We start from the raw sequence: 20,385 nt of genomic DNA, 5'->3' as shown, positions 1-20,385 counted from the left end.
AGCTACTGTAACAAAACCGCCTGGCAAACCGCTCTGAAGTGCCGTTTTTCAGAGCGGTTTGCGGTTTTCCTATACTTAACATTGAGGCAGAAACGCCTCCGCAATCCAAAATCTGCAGCAGCCCGGGAGTATGCGTTTCTGCAAAACGCCTCCCGCTCTGGTGTGCACCAGCCCATTGAAATACATTACCCAAGCGGATCCGCACCCGCAAGTGGATCGCAAACCGCAGCCGAACCGCTCTGGTGTGCACTAGGCCAAAGATAAGATAAAGGGGTTTATCCAAAACTTAACTTGGCACCCAAGGATGTACGTCATCTGGGACCAGTGCTTTATCTGTTTTGATTTTATTTAGTCTTATCTTGAGGCACAGGGTAGAAGGTTAGAGTTAGGCACAGGCTAGGAGGAGAGGTTACAGTTAGCCGATAAGAGCTTAAAGCTGGCCACAAGGTAGTGCAGAGGTAGTTTAGGCACAGGGTGGGAGGTTAGGGCGAGTCACATAATACATGGGAACTGTTATTGTATGGCACACGGTGGGAGAAGGATGTTACACTGAGAGTCATGGTAATTTTCACTCCCCCCCCCCCCCCCCCTAGTGTTTACCTGTTCTTTCAAATGAATGTAGATCCTTGTGATTTAACTGCCATATTTTACAATTAGCATAGCACTGCATCATGGTAATAATATCATTCAGTATACTGCATGCTATAGCCAGTCTCTATTGTCTTAACTCACCATTTGTTTGAAGGCATTTTCCAGTGAACCAATGACAAGACTCTCAGGAAATATTTGTTTTTCAAGGTGAAAGCGAATGGCAGACTCAAGAGGGGGCTCTGTTTTCTCCTCGGTTGGTGTAACTGAAACAGTCCCATTTCTAATACTACTGTCCAGGCACAGAGGTGCGGCAACTGTAGGCTGCTCCAAAATATGTACAAGGTCTCTTAGCTGATCACATATGTGAAAGTGAAGGAGCCTTGATGCAGTTAGAGCACATCCATATCCAGCATGACCATCAAAAAGTCCCCAATAATGGAAAGATAGTCTATCACTGGCCTAAAGTGTTAGATGCAAAAACAAAAGAAAAAAGATTAATTGTGCATGTAAAAGACATTAGAAAAAAAACTGTATAAACCGGTTATACAGGTTTCAGCAGCTTGAACAAGCCACTACATTCTTATACCATAACTGTGGAGGACAACTGCTGGCAGTCTTTGCATCCTAGTTCTCAGCTCTGGCTAGCAGCCATGGTCATTATAAGCAAAGGAAGGCTGCTTATAATAAAATTACAGAATATACCTGTCTTATCTTCTATGAATTAAAAGTGCAGCACATGTTACAAATGCTACTTTGCTGACTGTAGTGCCCATTCTCTGGGTATACAATTGCTCACTGCAGATCACATAATTTACTTTCTGCTGATTTTCCTTACTGGTATACCTGTTCTGTCAGGATCCAAACAGCTTTAGAATCAGCAATGCAGCCAGGCAGCTAGCTTGATTAAAATGATACCAATTATGGCTGCCTTCATGTTTCTCCAGTAAAGGCAATAGGAAAAGCTGAATTTTTCAGGCTTCACTGGTAATAAATCAAAACCACATTTTTCAAATAAAAATAAAAACTGTTATTGTACTGAACTACACCAAATCTTACATAAGAAAAAAAAAACTTCTATCAGCCTTTGCTCCAGGTATCACTATTAAATGGCTGGAATCACAATTGGCCTGTTTATGTGTTTTTTTTCCATTACAAGATTGATAGCTAAACACTGATGCATTTTAATTCTTAATTACTTGCAGCCATCTACTCTTTTCCCTACACATATGTTCACGCTTAAATGTAATGTATTATGAAGCAGCTGTAGACACGCGTGTTTTAATGTGAATACAGACATCACAAAACGGGTGCATTAAAACACATTGGTGAGCAAGGATTGCTGCGTGATCCTTAGCAATATGGTGTCTGTCTACCAGTTCACATGAGTATTCTGGAATTCTGCACTTCATGGACTAGTCAGAAAGTCAGGCTACCAGTTCATAATAACACTCTAACCCTTCTGCTCTTTCTCACATTCTGAACTGCCTCCCTACAGGGTGACCTCCCGCGACCATTTACTGACACATCATCACAACTTATAGCTTAGTGGGAAGTCCATGTGTTTCACCAGCTCACGATAAATATATGAATCTTGCATGATGTAATCAAAAGTGTATTTATGACACATGGTACTTCACACAGGAAGTCATGACATTCCAAAAATAACCAATACTGTATAAAAGATCTGTTGTTTCTAAAACATATTCACTGAGGGACTAGAGGTCACTCAGTACAGAGCGGAGCTCATGGTCAGCTATGTACACACGCTTTAGTTTTTGTTACCCAAAATTGTTGGCAGCTTCCTCTCTAGTGATCAGCCAAGTTGGAATATCCTTTTAGTTGTTCTTACTGCTGCTGGCAGTGGGAATTCTCCTGGTTGTCCTCCCCATCTCCCTTCGACAAAACAGGCTGCTCAGCCAACAGCCCAGCAGTATGTCTGCATAGTGATCATTCCTCAACTGTCACCTAAAACCATCCCATACAATTGCTGACAGTAATGCTACATGTATCTAGTATGTAGCTAGGATGTCAAGCTTCTGATAACAGTTTTATGTTTACCACTAGGGGACCTAAGCCCGTTTAAAAACGGGCTCTAGGTCTGTCCTGCATGTCAGTGTGCATGCGTGCGCGCCCGCACAACCGCCACACGCCCACCCGCACCAACAGCCACCTGCCCCCGTCCTCCTCCTGTCCCAACACATGCGCAGTAGCACAAAACCACGGACACACTGACAGGAGGATGACACAGGGACACTATGGGTTTTATTATATAGGATGAGATTATGAAGCTTACCATTTCTGGCCTTGTCCTAATAAAAAAAAAATAACAAAAACTCCTAGCTGCCTGGCTGTCATGGTGATCCTTTGCCTTCCGTGAGTCACTGAACAAGCATGCATGTCAGATATTCTGTTTTCACTGTTCGTAAACAAGCTGCATGTATGCTGCAGATACGTTACTCATTAACTCAGGTGAACATCTAGTGTGTATACAGGTTTCCCTCAATGTTGTTAAGGAGGATGTACCGGATTATGACAGCAAAATTAAAGGGACTCTGAAGTAAGAGGTTTATGAGGGCTGCCATCCTTATTCTGTAATAAATAATGCCAGTTGCATGACTTCTGTGCTGATGCTCTGCTTCTAATACTTTAAAGGTCCATACCCACTGCAAGATTTCACCTGGCAAAGTGACAGATAAACCATCGTTACAACTCACATCGTATAACTATCTTTTAAAGAAAAAAAAAGCAGTAAATGACGGCTAAATCTATGGAAACTTTCCCCTGCAGCCTTCCTTGTTTAATGGTCCTATTGTAGGCAATCTACTTGTGGACTATTGCTGTTGTCCACATCCCATTGGTAAAGATCCTTTGTAAAAAGATTGTGGTGACTTTGTTCATCGTCAGTATCTAGCGATTCCGTCATCACATGGATACATATTAAGTTACTGTCCCAGAATGAGCATACAGATCAGATGCACTGACTTTGGTCTGAATCTATTGGCTACCTGCTTGTTGTAAGTGTGACTCAAAAACAACTGAAGCCAGGCATGACAGCCAGGCAATTGGCTTTGTTTATAATTGAATTAAAATGGCAGCCTCAATATTCCTCTCACTTCAGGTTCCCTTTATGGCTGACATTGCAAAAGGTGATTGGAACTGGCTTCCACAAAACTAGTTTAGCTAATTATCTATTTATTGGCTATTTTATAATTTAGCTGATTATTTTTAGTCCTGAATACTATTATGCATATATTTCATTTCATATGTGGACGTATTCAGTGCTCTTGAATACCCCATTTATTTTTCATTGTGTGCGCACGGCTCTTTCAAGGAAAAACAAAGAATAGCTGCAAATTTTGTTATTCACTCAAGTCTTTACTTACCTTATTATCTGACTGCCCATTAGCGTTTTGTGACTCATCGCATTTGCTATTCAATGCGTTTTCTCTTTTCTGAACATCTACAAATTCACAACATGCCTGGTCTTCATTGTGTTGACTTTTCCCAGCATTAATCACTCTACAGATGTGATTAAAAATACAAAAGTAAAAGAAAATTCACTAAAATGCTATCAAAATAGTTTACTCTCTTACGGCAAATATCATTATGTAAGCAAATAATAGTAATGATTTAGATCTGCAAACTCTTTTAGCACAGATAAGAGAAGACGTGATTATTGGCGCTGGTCAGCTGTACAGGCATAACAAGTGGTGAGTATGGGGTGGTTCTGGCACTGTTGGGAGGATAAAGGGGTGTCCAAGATGGCTAACTATCCACACACAGATTCTGGACCTCTGCCACCTAACCCTTTTGCTGGCCCTGTCTTGACTCCTCTTTGGTAACACCGCTGGCTTTGGGTTCTAGTAGTAAATAGGAAATCTATACTGGGCCTGGATGAATCTAATCACCACGCTTGAACCAGGTGCAGCCCAGACCAGCAACATTTAACAAAAACAAGGGTCAGGTGAGAGCTATGGTAGGCAATGCACTATGGCCTCAATTCACTAAGATCATGCTGGAGATAAGGCAAGAAAAAACTGACCTCCACATAGTGAGAGAGTTATCTTATCTCTTCATTCCTTACGTTACCTCTACTGTAGCTAATTTACCTCCTCTGTAGTTAATTTACCTCCTCTGTAGTTATTTTCACACGCAGGCCTATGGCCTCAATTCACTAAGATCATGCTGGAGATAATAAGGCAAGAGAAAACATACCTCCACACAGTAAGAGAGTTATCTTATCTCTTCATTCCTTACGTTACCTCTTCTGTAGTTAATTTACCTCCTCTGTAGTTATTTTCACACGCAGTTAATGAACAGCCTGTCTTTAACTTGGAGTTATTTTAAGGATTAAAGAGTTAACTTAAAGACAGAAGAGTTAACTTTAGGTTTGCCTGAGGTAAAATGTTTCCTGAATACTACATGCCTTATCACCATGGTAACAACTATAGAAGAGTTATTATAGACAGGAGATAAGCTTAGTGAATTGAGGTCATAATGTATCTTTATTTCTCTCTATCCATGACTTTAATATGCTAGATCAGTGTTCCCCAACCCTGTCCTCAAGGCCCACCAACAGTGCATGTTTTGTGGAAATCCTCAGAGGTAGTTACTCAGTTCTGCTGAGACAAAAATTACCCCACCTGTGAATGTTTGTGGTTTCCTGCAAAACGTACTGTTGGTGGGCCTTGAGGACAGGGTTGGGGAACTCTGCGCTAGATGACCAAGGAGAAAAACGGTGTCCTCAGAGAGAATACACAAATGTATCAAAATTGATGTGCTCAGTCTGACTCACAGGATTATGGGTAAAATACACAGTACAAATTCCAATCTGGCATTTGAGTCTGACTTTTCACCACTTCATATGAAAGAACTTCAATACAGCACATTTGTATTTTCTTGCACCTGAAAATGTATATGCCTTGTTTTGAAAGGTTGGTGCTGGTTGGATTTGGAAATTAAACCAGAAACAAACTGGACATTTTCCCACACAACCCACCATGGTTCAGGAAAAGGCGACAAACATTTCTGAAAAATCCCCAACCACAAAAATGGGTTGATTACATGATGGTAATGGGATATTTAAATCACATAAAAAAAAAATCAGTAATTGTTAAAATCTCCTCTAAGTGGTTCATGTTTTTATACTTTCAACTTAGACAAAAGGTGAATTCCAATCTGATACCAATCAAACTGATTTTAAATAATATGGAACTTAAAAAGTTTCTAATAATACTCCTTGACCCAAAACATCATATATTTAGAATATTTAAAGTGAACCCGAACCAAGTAAAATTACATACTTACCTCACTGTCAGTTTCTCTCAGAAGCTCACTATTTTCTTCTTACAACAATTCCTTCCAGTTCTGACAAGATTTTGGAAGAACTGAATTATATCAATTGCTGTCAGTTATATATTGTGGACTTTAAATTGAGAGGTGTGATGGACCCCTCATCCCAGTAGGACTCCCCTGTATCTGCATGGTAATAACCTGAGGCTGGTGAACTACTCCACATAGTTATATATTAGTTGCTGTCAGTTATATATTAGTTGCTGTCAGGTATAACTGAAAGGACAACTGATGAGCAAAGTAATGCCCATGTTTCCCTATGGCACAACAGTGTGCTGACCAAGAAGCTGTTATGGGGTAATGGTCATTTTCAAAATGGAGGACGGATAATTCCATTGATCACAGTGGACAAACAGGACGAGGGAGAGGAGAGATGGATGAGTAGACTACACGGGAGGTAAGCATGACATGTGCAATTCATTTTGAGGTTTATTTTTCAGTTTAGGTTTGCTCTAGGGCTACAGATCATGCTATGTTTCCTGTACATGGTATAGTTTCTTTTTACGAGTTTTATCACTTCCTACAGCTTTTGCAATTACCACAATCAGTTTGAACTAAGCATTAAACAGGCTGATTAGTACAATATACTAGATGAACATACTGCTTAATGGAGCCTGAAGTGAGAAATATATGGAGGCTGCCATATTTATTTCCTTTTAAAATTCTCCCAGTTGCCTGGCAGCCCTGATGATCTCTTTGGCTGCAGTATTGTCCGAATCACACCAGAAACAAGCATGCAGCTAATCTTATCAGATCTGACAATAATGTCAGATACACCTAATCTGCATATGCTTGTTCAGGGTCTATGGCTAAAAGTATTAGAGGCAGAGGATCAGCAGGATAGCCAGGCAACTGGTACTGCTTAAAAGGAAATAAATATGGCATCTTCCATATACCTCTTCCATCTTCCATATACCTCTCACTTTAGGTGCCCTTTAGGACTTTGGATTGCATTGCTAAAGCCGGCTGAGTGACTGCTGATGTTCAGTACTACTGCAACCATACAGACTGACAAGATTATGCACAGGCACTTGTACATTATCACATACAGTGGGATGCGAAAGTTTGGGCAACTTTGTTAATCGTCATATTTTCCTGTATAAATCGTTGGTTGTTGGGATAAAAAATGTCAGTTAAATATATCATATAGGAGACACACACAGTGATAATTGAGAAGTGAAATGAAGTTTATTGGATTTACAGAAAGTGCGCAATAATTGTTTAAATAAAATTAGGCAGGTGCATAAATATGGACACTGTGGTCATTTTATTGATTTCAAAACCTTTAGAACTAATTACTGGAACTCAAATTGGCTTGGTAAGCTCAGTGACCCATGACCTACATACAGCGGTGAATCTAATTAAGAGAGAGTATTTAAGGGGGTCAATTGTAAGTTTCCCTCCTCTTTTAAACGTCTCTGAAGAGTAGCAACATGGGGGTCTCAAAACAACTCTCAAATGACCTGAAGACAAATATTGTTCACTATCATGGTTTAGGGGAAGGATACAGAAAGCTGCAGAGATTTCAGCTGTCTGTTTCCACTGTTAGGCCCCGTTCACACTTGCGTTTTGGCATGCACACGGACCGGATCCGAATCGTATCAGGACCTGATCCGGATTGGAACCGTACGGTTCCGATCCGGATCCGATCCGGTCCGTTTGCATCAGGACTGCTTCAGGCTGCCATCCGGATCCGTGGGGAAAAAAAAATACCTTAAAATTTGTTGGGGTCTGCAGAAGGTGCACCTGGTGCACCTGTAGAATCAGGTCCTCCGCTGTAGGCCTCACCTCCACCTCCGACATACTGCCAAAACAGCTCCAGCATGTGTGTCACTGCTGCTCCACTCCAGATATGCTGGGCCCATGTGTCCCCATCCGAAATGGCCGCTATGATACGCATAGGAAGTGGGGTAGAACGTCCGGTGTTGTCTCCAGTGTGTTCAGTGCTTCCGTTTCCCATTGGTTTTCTATATCCGGATGGTGCAGTCAGGCTCCGGTCCGGGTGCGTGGGCCGGATGAGCCGGACCAAAAAATAGCGCATGTTGGAAAAGTGTCCGGAGTCCGGATCCGGTCCGGCTCTGTACTGTACGGAACGTACGCATGCATGTGAACGTCCGCATAGCCTTTGCATTGCTATGCGGAATGTACGTTCCGTTTGTACAGTATACGGTCCGGATGCGATCAGGCGGATCCGGACAGGGAACGCTAATGTGAACCGGGCCTTAGGAACATATTGAGGAAATGGAAGACCACAGGCTCAGTTCAAGTTAAGGCTTGAAGTGGCAGACCAAGAAAAATCTTGGATAAACAGAAGCGACAAATGGTGAGAACAGTCAGCGTCAACCCACAGACCAGCACCAAAGACCTACAACATCATCTTTCTGCAGATAGAGTCACTGTACATTGTTCAACCATTCGGCGCACTTTACACAAGGAGATGCTGTATGCAAGAGCAATGCAGAGGAAGCCTTTTCTCCGCCCACAGCACAAACAGAGCCGCTTGAGGTATGCCAAAGCACATTTGGACAAACCAGCTTCATTTTGTAATAAGGTGCTGTGGACTGATGAAACTAAAATTGAGTTATTTGGGCATAAAAAGGGGCGTTATGCATGGAGGAAAAAGAACACAGCATTCCAAGAAATACACCTGCTACTTCCAGTAAAATATGACGGTGGTTCCATCATGCTGTGGGGCTGTGTGGCTAGTGCAGGGACCGGGATTCTTGTCAAAGTTGTGGGACGCATGCATTCCACTCAATATCAGCAGATTCTGGAGATCAATGTCCTGGAATCAGCAACAAAGCTGAAGCAGCGCCGGGGCTGGATCTTTCAACAAGACAACTGTAACGATTGGTGTCAGCACAGAGATAATCTGATTATTGGTGATCTGCAGTATCACCAACAATGCAGATATATACCCGATTATTGATGATCTGCAGAATCACCAATAATAGAAGTATAACTAACCTCTGGACACCCGATAACGTGTGTTTGGTGCAACAGTAGATGAGCATGGACCACATGAGTAGCAGGTGGCCCTTGACCGTATGAGGAGTATCTCCTTGGTAAGGGTTGGAGATAACCAGAGAGCCAGTGATCCCCTGAACTGCTGGGAATCAGACTCTACTGCAGTCAAAGGACTCCGATGGAATAAAGTCCCTGACTGGACTGCAGAGAATCCCCTCTGAGAAGTAGGGAGTCTCTGCAGCTACCTGACACCTAACCGGGTGGTGTCACAGGTAGCACAGACAGGCTGATCACCCACGGAGTGAGTGACAGCCAGAAGGATCGGCCAGACCGGGTCGGCAACACACGAGCAGATAAGGTACAGAGACAGAAGACTGATTCGGTAACCAGGTACAGGCAGGGTCGGCAACAGGTAATCAGATGTGCATAGGTACCGAATCAGATAGCAGGAGAGGTCAAGAGAGCAATAGGTCATAACAGAAATCAAGCAGAGGCCTAGTCTAGAGTGTGAGGTCTGTGGTCTCAACACCCAGGAACTGGTCTAAAGAATAACACAGTACTGACACAGTATCCCTAAGCTTGGGTGTGAGGTCCGTGGTCACAACACCATGGAACTGGTCTAAAAAATAACACAGCAATGACACAGTATTCCTAAACTTGGGTGTGTGGTCCTTGGTCACAACACCCTGGAACTGGTCTAAAGAATAACACAGAACTGACACAGTATCCCTAAGCTTGGGTGTGAGGTCCATGGTCACAACACCCTGGAACTGGTCTAAAGAATAACACAGAACTGACACAGTATCCCTAAGCTTGGGTGTGAGGTCCGTGGTCACAACACCCTTGAACTGGTCTAAAGTATAACACAGTAATAACACAGTAATCTGGCTAAGTGTGAATTTCCAGGTCCACCTGGTTCTAACACACTGTGGGATCTGACTATGGTCTGAGTGCTAACACATAAGCATTCACAACGGCAGACAACTTGAGACTGACCAGCGAGATCTATATATAGGGCAGCACTCCTCGGCGCCACCCAGCGCTGCTCAGCCAATGACGATCTGCGCTGGGATCAGCTGATCAACCTGATCAGCTGATCCCTCTCCTCTTGGCATAAAGGTCCTGCCTTCCAGCACGCACGCTTAGCTCTCCATTTGTGTGCACTAGAAGGCTCAGATACACCAGACGCATGCTGCTGTGCGGAAACCGCTGGTCTGAACGCGGAGACAGCCGCCTCGCCGCCACGTTTCCGCAATCCTTTACAACAACGATCCTAAACACTGCTCAAAATCCACTAAGGCATTCATGCAGAGGAACAAGTACAATATTCTGGAATGGCCATCTCAGTCCCTAGACTAGAATATAATTGAAAATCTGTGGTGTGAGTTAAAGAGAGCTGTACATGCTCGGAAGCCATCAAACCTGAATTAACTAGAGATGTTTTGTAAAGAGGAATGGTCCAAAATACCTTCAATCAGAATCCAGACTCCCCTTGGAACCTACAGGAAGCATTTAGAGGCTGTTATTTCTGCAAAAGGAGGATCTACTTAATATTGATTTCATTTCTTTTTTGTAGTGCCCAAATGTATGCACCTGCCTAATTTTGTTTAAACAATTATTGCACACTTTCTGTAAATCCGATAAACTTCTTTTCACTTCTCAAATATCACTGTGTGTGTCTCCTATATGATATATTTAACTGACATTTTTTATTGTAACAACCAACAATTTATACAAGAAAATCATGACTATTAACCTCCCCAGCGGTATGGACAGAAATGTCCGTTCAAAAAAACATGCTGTGAACAGTATAAACATGCATACACATCAATACTCTCCTGCACTGTATACTAGACCCTTGCTTGACACATTTTGGCAAGTTACAGGAAAAAAAAAGTTTTAAAAATAAATTTTATCACTGTTTGCACAGAAATCCTGGGGAAATTGAACGCTGGGGAGGTTAACAAGGTTGCCCAAGCTTTTGCATCCCACTGTATGCAGGATATTTGCAGCACCACAGATGCTGGGACTCGTTTGAGTGCATCATTCACTGCCTTACAAATACAATGTGAAATGTGAGTTTTGAGCTGTACCCAATGGGAGATACAGCATGCTTCAGATCTATCCCTCCAATCTAGAGGGAAATGGTCCAGTGTAGTCCATTAACTACTACCTATGGGCGTCGGCAAAGTGGCACCCCCAGGACCGCGTAACGCCGATCTGTGGCGGTACCTGGGGGACTAAGTAGCCGGTGATCGCGCACATGCATCCACCGGCATTAGGCTCCGCCCACCTGCCGGCCAATTAGCAGCGGCGGCGGGTTGTTAACCCCCGATCTGCCCGATACAAAGTGTATAATATACTTTGTTAAGCTAACAAAGTGTATTATACAGGCTGCCTCCTGCCCTGGTGGTCCCAGTGATCGAGGGACCACCAGGGCAGGAGGCAGCCCTTCTAGTAAACACAGAAGCACACTGATCCTGCCCCCCCTGCCCCCTGATCGCCCACAGAACCCCTCAGACCACCCCTGATCACCCCCTCAAACCACTGTTTGCACCTAATCACCTCCCTAATCACCCATCAATCACTACCACTCCCTCAGATCCTCCCCAGATCCCCTCGTGTACTGAATACACCTATTCTCCTCTGTAATCACCCACTGATCACCTGTCAATCACCCATCAATCACCCTGTCACCACCTGTCACTGCCACCCATCAGATCAGACCTAACCTCCCCCTTGCGGGCACCTGATCACCCGCCCACACCCTCAGATCACCTCCCAAGTGCATGGTTTACATCTGTTCTCCCCTCTAATCACCCACTGATCACCCATCAATCACCCCCTGTCACCACCTGTCACTGCTACTCATCAGATCAGACCCTAATCTGCCCCTTGCGGGCACCCAATTACCTGCCCGCACCCTCAGACTCCCCCTGATTACCTCGCCAGTGCATTGCTTGCATCTATTCTCTCCTCTAATCACACCCTGATCACCTATCAATCACCCCGTCATCACCTGTCACTGCTACCCATCAGATCAGACCCTCATCTGCCCTTGCAGGCACCTAAACATCCGCCCACACCCTCAGATCGCCCTCAGACCCCACCCCCCCTGATTACCTCCCCAGTGCATTATTTACATCTGTTCTCCCCTTTAATCACCCACTGATCACCCATCAATCACCCCATCACTACCTGTCACTGCTACCCATCAGATCAGACCCTAATCTGCCTCTTGCAGGCACCCACGCCCTCAGATCGCCCTCAGACCCCCCCCCCCCCAATTACCTCCCCAGTGCATTGCTTGCATCTATTCCCCCTCTCTAATCACATCCTGAGACACCCATCAATCACCTCCTGTCACCCCCTAGCACACCTACCCATCAGGCCCTAATTTGCCCCATGTGGGCTCCTGATCACTCGGCCAAACCCTCAGATGCCCTTCCGATCACCTCCCCCAGTGCATTGATTGCATCTATTCCCCCCTATAATCACCCCCTGAGACACCCATCAATCACCTCCTGTCACCACCCGTCACCCCCTTGCACTCCTATTCATCAGATCAGGCCCTAATCTGCCCCCTGCGGGTTTCTGATCGCCCGGCCAAACCCTCACCCGCCCCTGCGGGCTTCTGATCACCCGGCCAAACCCTTACCGCAGTGAAATTTTTTTTTTCTGATCACTGCTGGTGTCTACGACTTAATTGTGGCTGAGACCAACCGTTATGCCACACAATACGCAACCGCCAATCCAAGAAGCTACCATGCCCAGCCTTTTTGGTGGAAACCACTTCAAGTTTCCAAACGTAACATTTTTTGGGGCCTTCTCCTTAACATGGGTCTAGTCAAAAATAATGTATTGCGGTCTTATTGGTCTACACACCCAATACATCACATGCCATTTGTGACGCCATCGATATGACATATCGAATGCGTCATGGAGTTACGAACGCCAATTCTTCGCAAACCAACCAAACTGACAGTTGTTGGTTTAAAATCCCCTTATTTTTTCTCTTAATCTCTGGCTGCTAACAAACCCTGGCTCTTTGGTAGCTTCTAATTACAGCTTTCGCACCTCCATGTGACAAAGTGTTTCCTGGGCATTCAGGGACCCCCAACCAGGAAGAAAGGGAGAAATCTCACCCCTACACTGTCCTTCTCCAGACTGGTAGGAACCGACCCAGCAGGAGTCCGACACTTAGCTGCCTTGTGGCCTGAGTTGAAAGGAGACAGGAATGATCCTTATCACGCCATCTGGCGCCACCCAAAGATTCAACAAACTTTAGAAACTATATTTAATAAATAGGCACAGTTTGGTAATATTTCTGGTGTTCCCAAGATCGCAGTTCCCTCAAATTCACGGAGTTTATTAGATTCCACATGACACTGGTCCTGAGAGATTTTCAGCCCTCTGGATCTTTCGGAACCAGTGCCAGTAAGGTGAAAGGGGGGGGGAGGGGGACGGTGCTGTTAGCGATCCAGACTCCTCGTGTTTGGTATTAGCAGATTCACACACTTACGCTGATTGTGAATATTCATTCGGGTTCTTGATATTACCTACGGGCATGCTGAGAGCGGGCAAAATATGAATTGGCCCAAAACCTCTCCCTGCCTAAGGGGGCACTGCCTTATTCAAATTGCAAGGCTGGACTTGTATGTGTCATACCTCCTCCCACCTACAGTGAGGAACAAAACTGACATGACCCAAAAGTCCAGGTCCTTTACCTTTCATCTGATGCCAAGTAACATCCTGGCAGCCTGCAAGGACACGGGCCAAAACCTCCATCTTGGAACTATTTTCAACAAAGGCTTGTTGGCCGCATGGCAACCGCCATTTTGGACATTACGCCAAAGACTTGCGATTGCCGCATGGACTACCAATAACGGTATTTGAACTGTATATTCAGACATTCTGTTTATTTTCCTCTCTTCTCTCTGTCAATCAATCTGTTCTAAAATAAGCTGTGTGTATGTAGTTTAGAAATAAACTAACGATTTTTTATCGTTCAGTCGTGTGCCTTTTCTGGTCATCTGATTGCTGCTATAACGAATCTGCCCTCTGAAGAGTCAGTCATACTACTGCATTGTTTTATGATTTGCTTATAAATTGTTGATTTGCTAGCTAGGTTGTAAATAACCGTTTCTTCCTTCTAGGATTAGCTAGTACCAGATTTCCTGTGCGAAATCGAGAACTTTCGTTTCTCGATTGTAAATACAATTCGAGATTGCATCATATAGGGACCCAGTAACCTTTCTTTAACGTCACATTGCTCACAGTCTTTAAGCCGTCGGAAGTGACTATTCCCCGAACGGTGACTGGAGCATGTCGAACGTGATTGGGCTGGCTAACGTATTATGATAGCGGGAGTCTCTTTCCTCCCTACAGAACGCGAGAGAGTGGTGGCAGTGTATTTACCCGATTTCCAGCGCGAAATCGATATTTTTAGTTTACTGATTGTACATACAATCAGAATTGTACATGTATGGGCACCTCCAACCAATCTTAACCGTTTACTACGCACACAATGAATTTGCCTCCAGCAGTCTCTAGTGCATGAGACCTGCATGGCAACAGTGGCCTAGTAATACGGGATTGGTGGATGTTTGTCCCATTACATATTGTCGGCAGCTGCGCGACCAATCCTTGTCAGTCTGTTCACCGTACTTCCTGCGTATGCTAACGGGAGCAGATTAGACGGGATTGACACGCTCTGTCGCCTTTTCCTTTTCTTTCTTCCCTCTGACGATCCAGCAACCGGTCTCGTTGTCCGTCTGCGCCCGCACTTCCTGCGTACGCTAACGGGAGCAGACCTCGACGGGATCGCAGGGCTGGATTGTCACACCCATGTTCTCTGCTGCCATGTCCAGGTCACGATTTAAGAACATCCTGCGCTTCCTGCACTTCAGTGCCAATACAACCTGTCATCTAAAAGGCCACCCTGCTTATGACTGGTTCCACAAAATTCTGCCCCTCATAGACCACCTGTCATCAAAAATTTGCAGATGCTTATACCCCTGAACAGTCATTTTGAGGCATTTGGTTTCCAGACTACTCTTCACGGTTTTGGGCCCCTAAAATGCCAGGGCAGTATAGGAACCCCACAAGTGATCCCATTTGAGAAAGAAGACACCCCAAGGTATTCTGTTAGGTGTATAATGAGTTCATAGAAGATTTTATTTTTTGTCACAAGTTAGTGAAAAATGACACTTTGTGACAAAAAAATAAAAATCAATTTCCGCTAACCTGTGACAAAAAATAAAAAACTTCTATGAACTCACCATACTCCTAACGGAATACCTTGGGGTGTCTTCTTTCTAAAATCGGGTCACTTGTGGGGTTCCTACACTGCCCTAGCATTTTAGGGGCCCTAAACCGTGAGGAGTAGTCTAGAAACCAAATGCCTCAAAATGACCTGTAAAATTGCTAAATTGTAAGAACCCCTGTAAAGCCTAAAGGTGCTCATAGGACTTTGGGGCCCTTAGCTTACCTAGGCTGCAAAAAAGTATCACACATGTGGTATCGCCATACTCAGGAGAAGTAGTACAATGTGTTTTGGGGTGTATTTTTACACATACTCATGCTGGGTGGGAGAAATATCTCTGTAAATGGACAATTGTGTGTAAAAAAAATCAAAAAATTCTCATTTACAGAGATATTTCTCCCACCCAGCATGGGTATGTGTAAAAATACACCCCAAAACACATTATACTATTTCTCCTGAGTACGGTGATATCACATGTGTGACACTTTTTTGCAGCCTAGGTAAGCTAAGGGCCCCAAAGTCCTATGAGCACCTTTAGGCTTTACAGGGGTTCTTACAATTTAGCACCCCCCAAAATGCCAGGACAGTAAACACACCCCACAAATGACCCCATTTTGGAAAGAAGACACCCCAAAGTATTCAGAGAGGGGCATGGTGAGTCCGTGGCAGATTAAATTTTTTTTTTTTTGTCACAAAGTGTCATTTTCCTATAACTTGTGACAAAAAATAAAATCTTCTATGAACTCACCATGCCTCTTGGTGAATACTTTGGGATGTCTTCTTTCCAAAATGGGGTCATTTGGGTAGTATTATTACTATCTTGGAATTCTAGCACCTCATGAAACATGACAGGTGCTCAGAAAAGTCAGAGATGCTTCAAGCTGGGGAAATTCACTTTTTGCACCATAGATTGTAAACGCTATAACTTTTACCCAAACCAATAAATATACACTTATTGGATTTTTTTTTTATCAAAGACATGTAACACAATAAATTTAGACAAAAATGTATATAGAAATTTTACTTTATTTGAAAAATGTCAGCACAGAAAGTTAAAAAAAATCATTTGACAAAATTCATGTTTTTTTTGAGGAATATAATAAAAACTAAAAATCACAGCAGCAATCAAATAGCACCAAAAGAAAGCTGTATTAGTGACAAGAAAAGGAGGTAAAATTCATTTAGGTGGTAGGTTGTATGACCGAGCAATAAACCGTTAAAGCTGCAAAAAAAAAGTGTCTGGTCCTTAAAGGCCCGTACTAAGGGCAACGACGGGTCCGTCGTCACCTCCAGCTGGGCGGGCCTTCCAGCGACAGTCCGGCGTGTGTACAGTCTGTCTGCAGACTGATAAGGCTTTTTCTAAACGATCCGCCCGGCGGATCGTTCAGAAACAGCCTTGTCAAGCCGCCGACAGACTGTACACACGCCGGACTGTCTGCTGAAAACCCGCCCAGCGGGAGGTGACCACGGACCCGTCGTTGCCTTTAGTACAGCGTGTGTACGGGCCTTACAGTCCTTAAGAGGTGAATGACCCAGCACCGTCTTGCAAGGGTATTTCAAATGTCAATTAATTAGGACAAGATTAGATAAAGAAAATAGCCCCCCAACATGAGCAATGTGAGATCCAAGACAGATGTTTTGAGGGGATGCCCTCTTTTTTTAAGCCACTTGAAACTTGAGAAAGAGGCACTAGACCCTCGAAATGTCACCTTGGGCTTGTATTCCCAACCACTGGCAATCTCTGGATAGGCAGGGAATATTTCTCTGGGTACAATTAATACGAGTTCACTAATTAAGACAGACTTCAGTTTCTCCCAGCAGCCTATAAAAGCAACTGCTTGAAAGCCAGCTATAGTACTAGTGAGTCTATAAATCTCACTGGTCACATATACAGACTATCACAAGCAGCTTATTTACTGTGCAATGCTGCATTTCACAACTTCCCTGCCACTAGAATCAGTACAGGGAAATCTCTACTGCGCATAACATTCCCAGCAGTGGGAGCATGATCAAGGACATGCGTGGCTGCACATGGGCAGTGGCCATCGACTCGCCTAGTAACCTGGAAGATCCCTCGGTGACGGCGCAGGCACACAGCGGATGCAGGGGGCTGATAGAAGCCCCAGGTAAGTTAAACTCGTGTTTTCTTTACAGTTATGGTTCCCTTTAAGGCCTGTACACACTGCTGACTGATGTCACCTGGCAAGATCGGGAGCCGATCCCTTGGGTGACATAGTTGAGCCAACAATAACAGGCTAACTCCGTTGGTATGCCGGGGGGGCTGAGGGACGACATAGGCAGCGCATACGTGATGTTGTAGTGGGCGGGAGAGCAGCGTGCACAGTGGAGTTGGCTGCTGCTTGGCCGCCAACTCCACTGTGTCGGTACACATGCATGACTGTGGGCTGAGGCAGTAGTTATCGGCCTTTGATCATGCGAGTGTTCTTCTGATTTATATAATCTGCTTGTTATTGGTAACATCTGCATGTCATTGATATCTGCTCATTGTTGATATTATCTGCTTGTAATTGGCATGCCATTGATATCTATCTATTGGCAATATTTACAAACTGGTAATATCTGCATGTCGCTGGAATTCTGGGATGCTTGCAACACCCCCTACCCTAAGGATAGTGCTTGCACCGAACAAAATATTTCTATTGTATTATTAATTATCCTAGAGAAATTCATTTTTTATAATTAAATATGCAAGTGCTGTGTATTAGTAACATTGGGTAGTGGAGGGGGGGGCACCAAATAGGTCAGAAACATTCCTAACAGCCTCCATGCAGATCTTTAAAAACAAGGCTGCAAATGTTGTGCTGAGAAATCATACATCTAAAAGTAAAGCAACTTTAGACTTCCTTTGTGGGTTAGAGGGAAGCAAACTGTTGTCTTACTAGTTATTACACATCCAGTCTTGTGACTTTCTGCTAGGAGGCTGAAAATTCCTTTTCGGTAGAATTTGTTCCTTTATTACCAAACTTCCTTACTGTGTAGCCATGTCATGCAATGTGTGTGTGTACTGGGCTCGCACTGACTTTCAGGCGGCACAAAAATACATCATTTTACTCTACCATAAGTCATCAGATCCTTTTAATTAAAATAGAGATTTAGTACAACATGCAGCTGCTTAAGCACAGCTTCCACCTCTGTGTGCTCTGGATTGAACTGATGGCTCCCCTTTAGGAAAAGAATGGCTTATAAATTATCTATTTCATTGAGTTTTTAAAAATAAAAAATAAGTAGTTTGACGCATTAGAGTTCTTCGAGTTCGTAACCTCGTTCCGAATTCCTCTGCATGTGAACAGCAGCAGGGGGCATTATCTCAACCTTATCGCCACTGCACTCCACGTTGTGATTTACATCACTCCAATACTTTGACGGAGGAAGTATTGGAGATCTGAAATGCAACATGTAGCGCAGCGGCCAGAGGTAGAGACGGGGTGAGCAGGGGCATCACTAAAAATCACTGGGCCCCCCTGCGAAACTTTGCATGGGGCCCCATCTCGCTTTCTGCACAGGAAAACTGAGAACCAATGTTAATCAATTGGCTAGTGCACATTTGAATATGTTTTCCCCATGCAGATAATAACTGACATCAGTGAAGCACTGGTAGCATTTTCTCTATCAATTCCATTAGCTTCTGTGATATAACGTGCATGTTGTCACACATAGACACACATGGGCCTCAATTCACTAAGCTTTATCAAACACTTTATCAAACGTTTGATAATTTACCTCATGGGTAAACTCTAATTTTGTATTCACTAAGGTGTTATATATTTATTGAACTGCTTATTGATAAAACATTCTATAAATATTTAACGCCTTAGTGAATTCAAAATTAGATTTTACCCATGATTTAAATTATCAAACGTTTGATAAAATGTTTGATAAAGCTTAGTGAATTGAGGCCATGGTGTGCAGAAAACACACAGAGAACCGACAGACAAGTGTGCTCCCAGACTCAGATTCATATTACTCACTCTGTCCTCCTCTGGTGGAGCAGAACTGGCTCTGCAGACTCCTGCAGCATCACTACAGTACACAGTAACAGGGGGTGGGTTAGAGTGGTTGGGGGCTGGGCCCTGTAAACAAGAGCCTGCTGCACACTGAATAGGGACTTTCTGCAAAACTTTGTATGATTCCTTATCAGTTGCTGAGCAGATGCAGTCGTTAGAACATTTGTGCAGAGAGCAGAAAGCTGTTTCTCTCTGTGCCCTTAGTTGTCAATCTCTCAAGACAAGGAAAATAAACTTCTCCCCCCACAGGGCCACCTGCAGCATCTGGGCCCCCTGCGGCTGCATCCCTTGCAGGGTCTATTGTTACGCCCCTGGGGGCGAGCTAAATAACACCCCCCATTCCCGTCCACATGCAGGTTCTGATCAGAAGGATTTGGAATGAGGTTCCCAAAGTCGAAGAACTCGAATGCATCAACACTAGGAATAAGCATGAACCTGCTTCCATTTCAAGGTTTGAGAAAATGCACATCTGAACATAGTATGTATCCAAGTAAGTTGCTTCTACTGCAACACACTTTGGGCTCTATTCATAAAACTTTTCATAAATGAAATAACCTTTCAGCACATTTACAAGCAAAATAATCACTCAAAGTAAGTTGTTCCTGATGAACTTTATTTCAATATTACTTTTTTTATACTAATTATATAAAGTAACATAGATAAGGTGAAAACAGAGGAAAACAGGTAAAAAAGTTTCGTGAATTGTGCCCAATGTGCTAAATCTCTAAATTATCCTGTGGCTTGTTTTAAAGAGCATCTCAAAGCACAAATGTCTTCTTGTCCTGTGGAGGCACTTGGTGCCCAAGCTTGTTTTTGACTGTATATTAACTCCTTAATTACTGGATAGCAAATAAATTACTTTTAATACTCCTTGTCAGGCCCCCCTTCACCAGCTATTAGCTGCTACACAAGTTTTCCAGAGCTATAAGTACCAATCTTCCATGAAAGCTGTCACCCACTCTCTTCCAGTCTGATGTAAAAGTTGTGAAGATGCTGAGCAAAGCAGTAACAGGAGTTCTGTCCACACAGCTTGTAGGACATTCTGAACCAGGGCTGTTTCCAGCCACATTTTTAAGACAGTGTTTCAAGCTGCAGAAGCCTCAGATGACGCAAAAAGGAAAATGTTGGTACTATGCACAGAGCTATCAGACAGTATATTTTCAGAGGTGTCTGAAAATTGAGCTT

General features: G+C 43.7%; 1 protein-coding gene across 2 annotated transcripts in view; it reads right to left on the bottom strand.

Moving 5' to 3' along the window:
* PPM1J (protein phosphatase, Mg2+/Mn2+ dependent 1J) overlaps positions 1-20,385 on the bottom strand; it is a 146,390-nt gene that overhangs the window by 56,195 nt on the left and 69,810 nt on the right. For both annotated transcript variants that reach the window (XM_068265574.1, XM_068265573.1), the window contains exons 2-3: positions 3,975-4,110; positions 733-1,050 (exon numbers count right to left, since the gene is read on the bottom strand). In XM_068265574.1, coding sequence (XP_068121675.1) covers positions 733-1,050; positions 3,975-4,110 — 454 coding nt within the window. The remainder of the gene's footprint in view (positions 1-732; positions 1,051-3,974; positions 4,111-20,385) is intronic.

Source organism: Hyperolius riggenbachi, chromosome 2 (genome assembly GCF_040937935.1).
Source record: "Hyperolius riggenbachi isolate aHypRig1 chromosome 2, aHypRig1.pri, whole genome shotgun sequence".
NCBI lineage: Eukaryota > Metazoa > Chordata > Amphibia > Anura > Hyperoliidae > Hyperolius > Hyperolius riggenbachi.
Note: the sequence above shows the minus strand (reverse complement) of the source record. Positions and strands in the feature narration are given on the sequence as shown.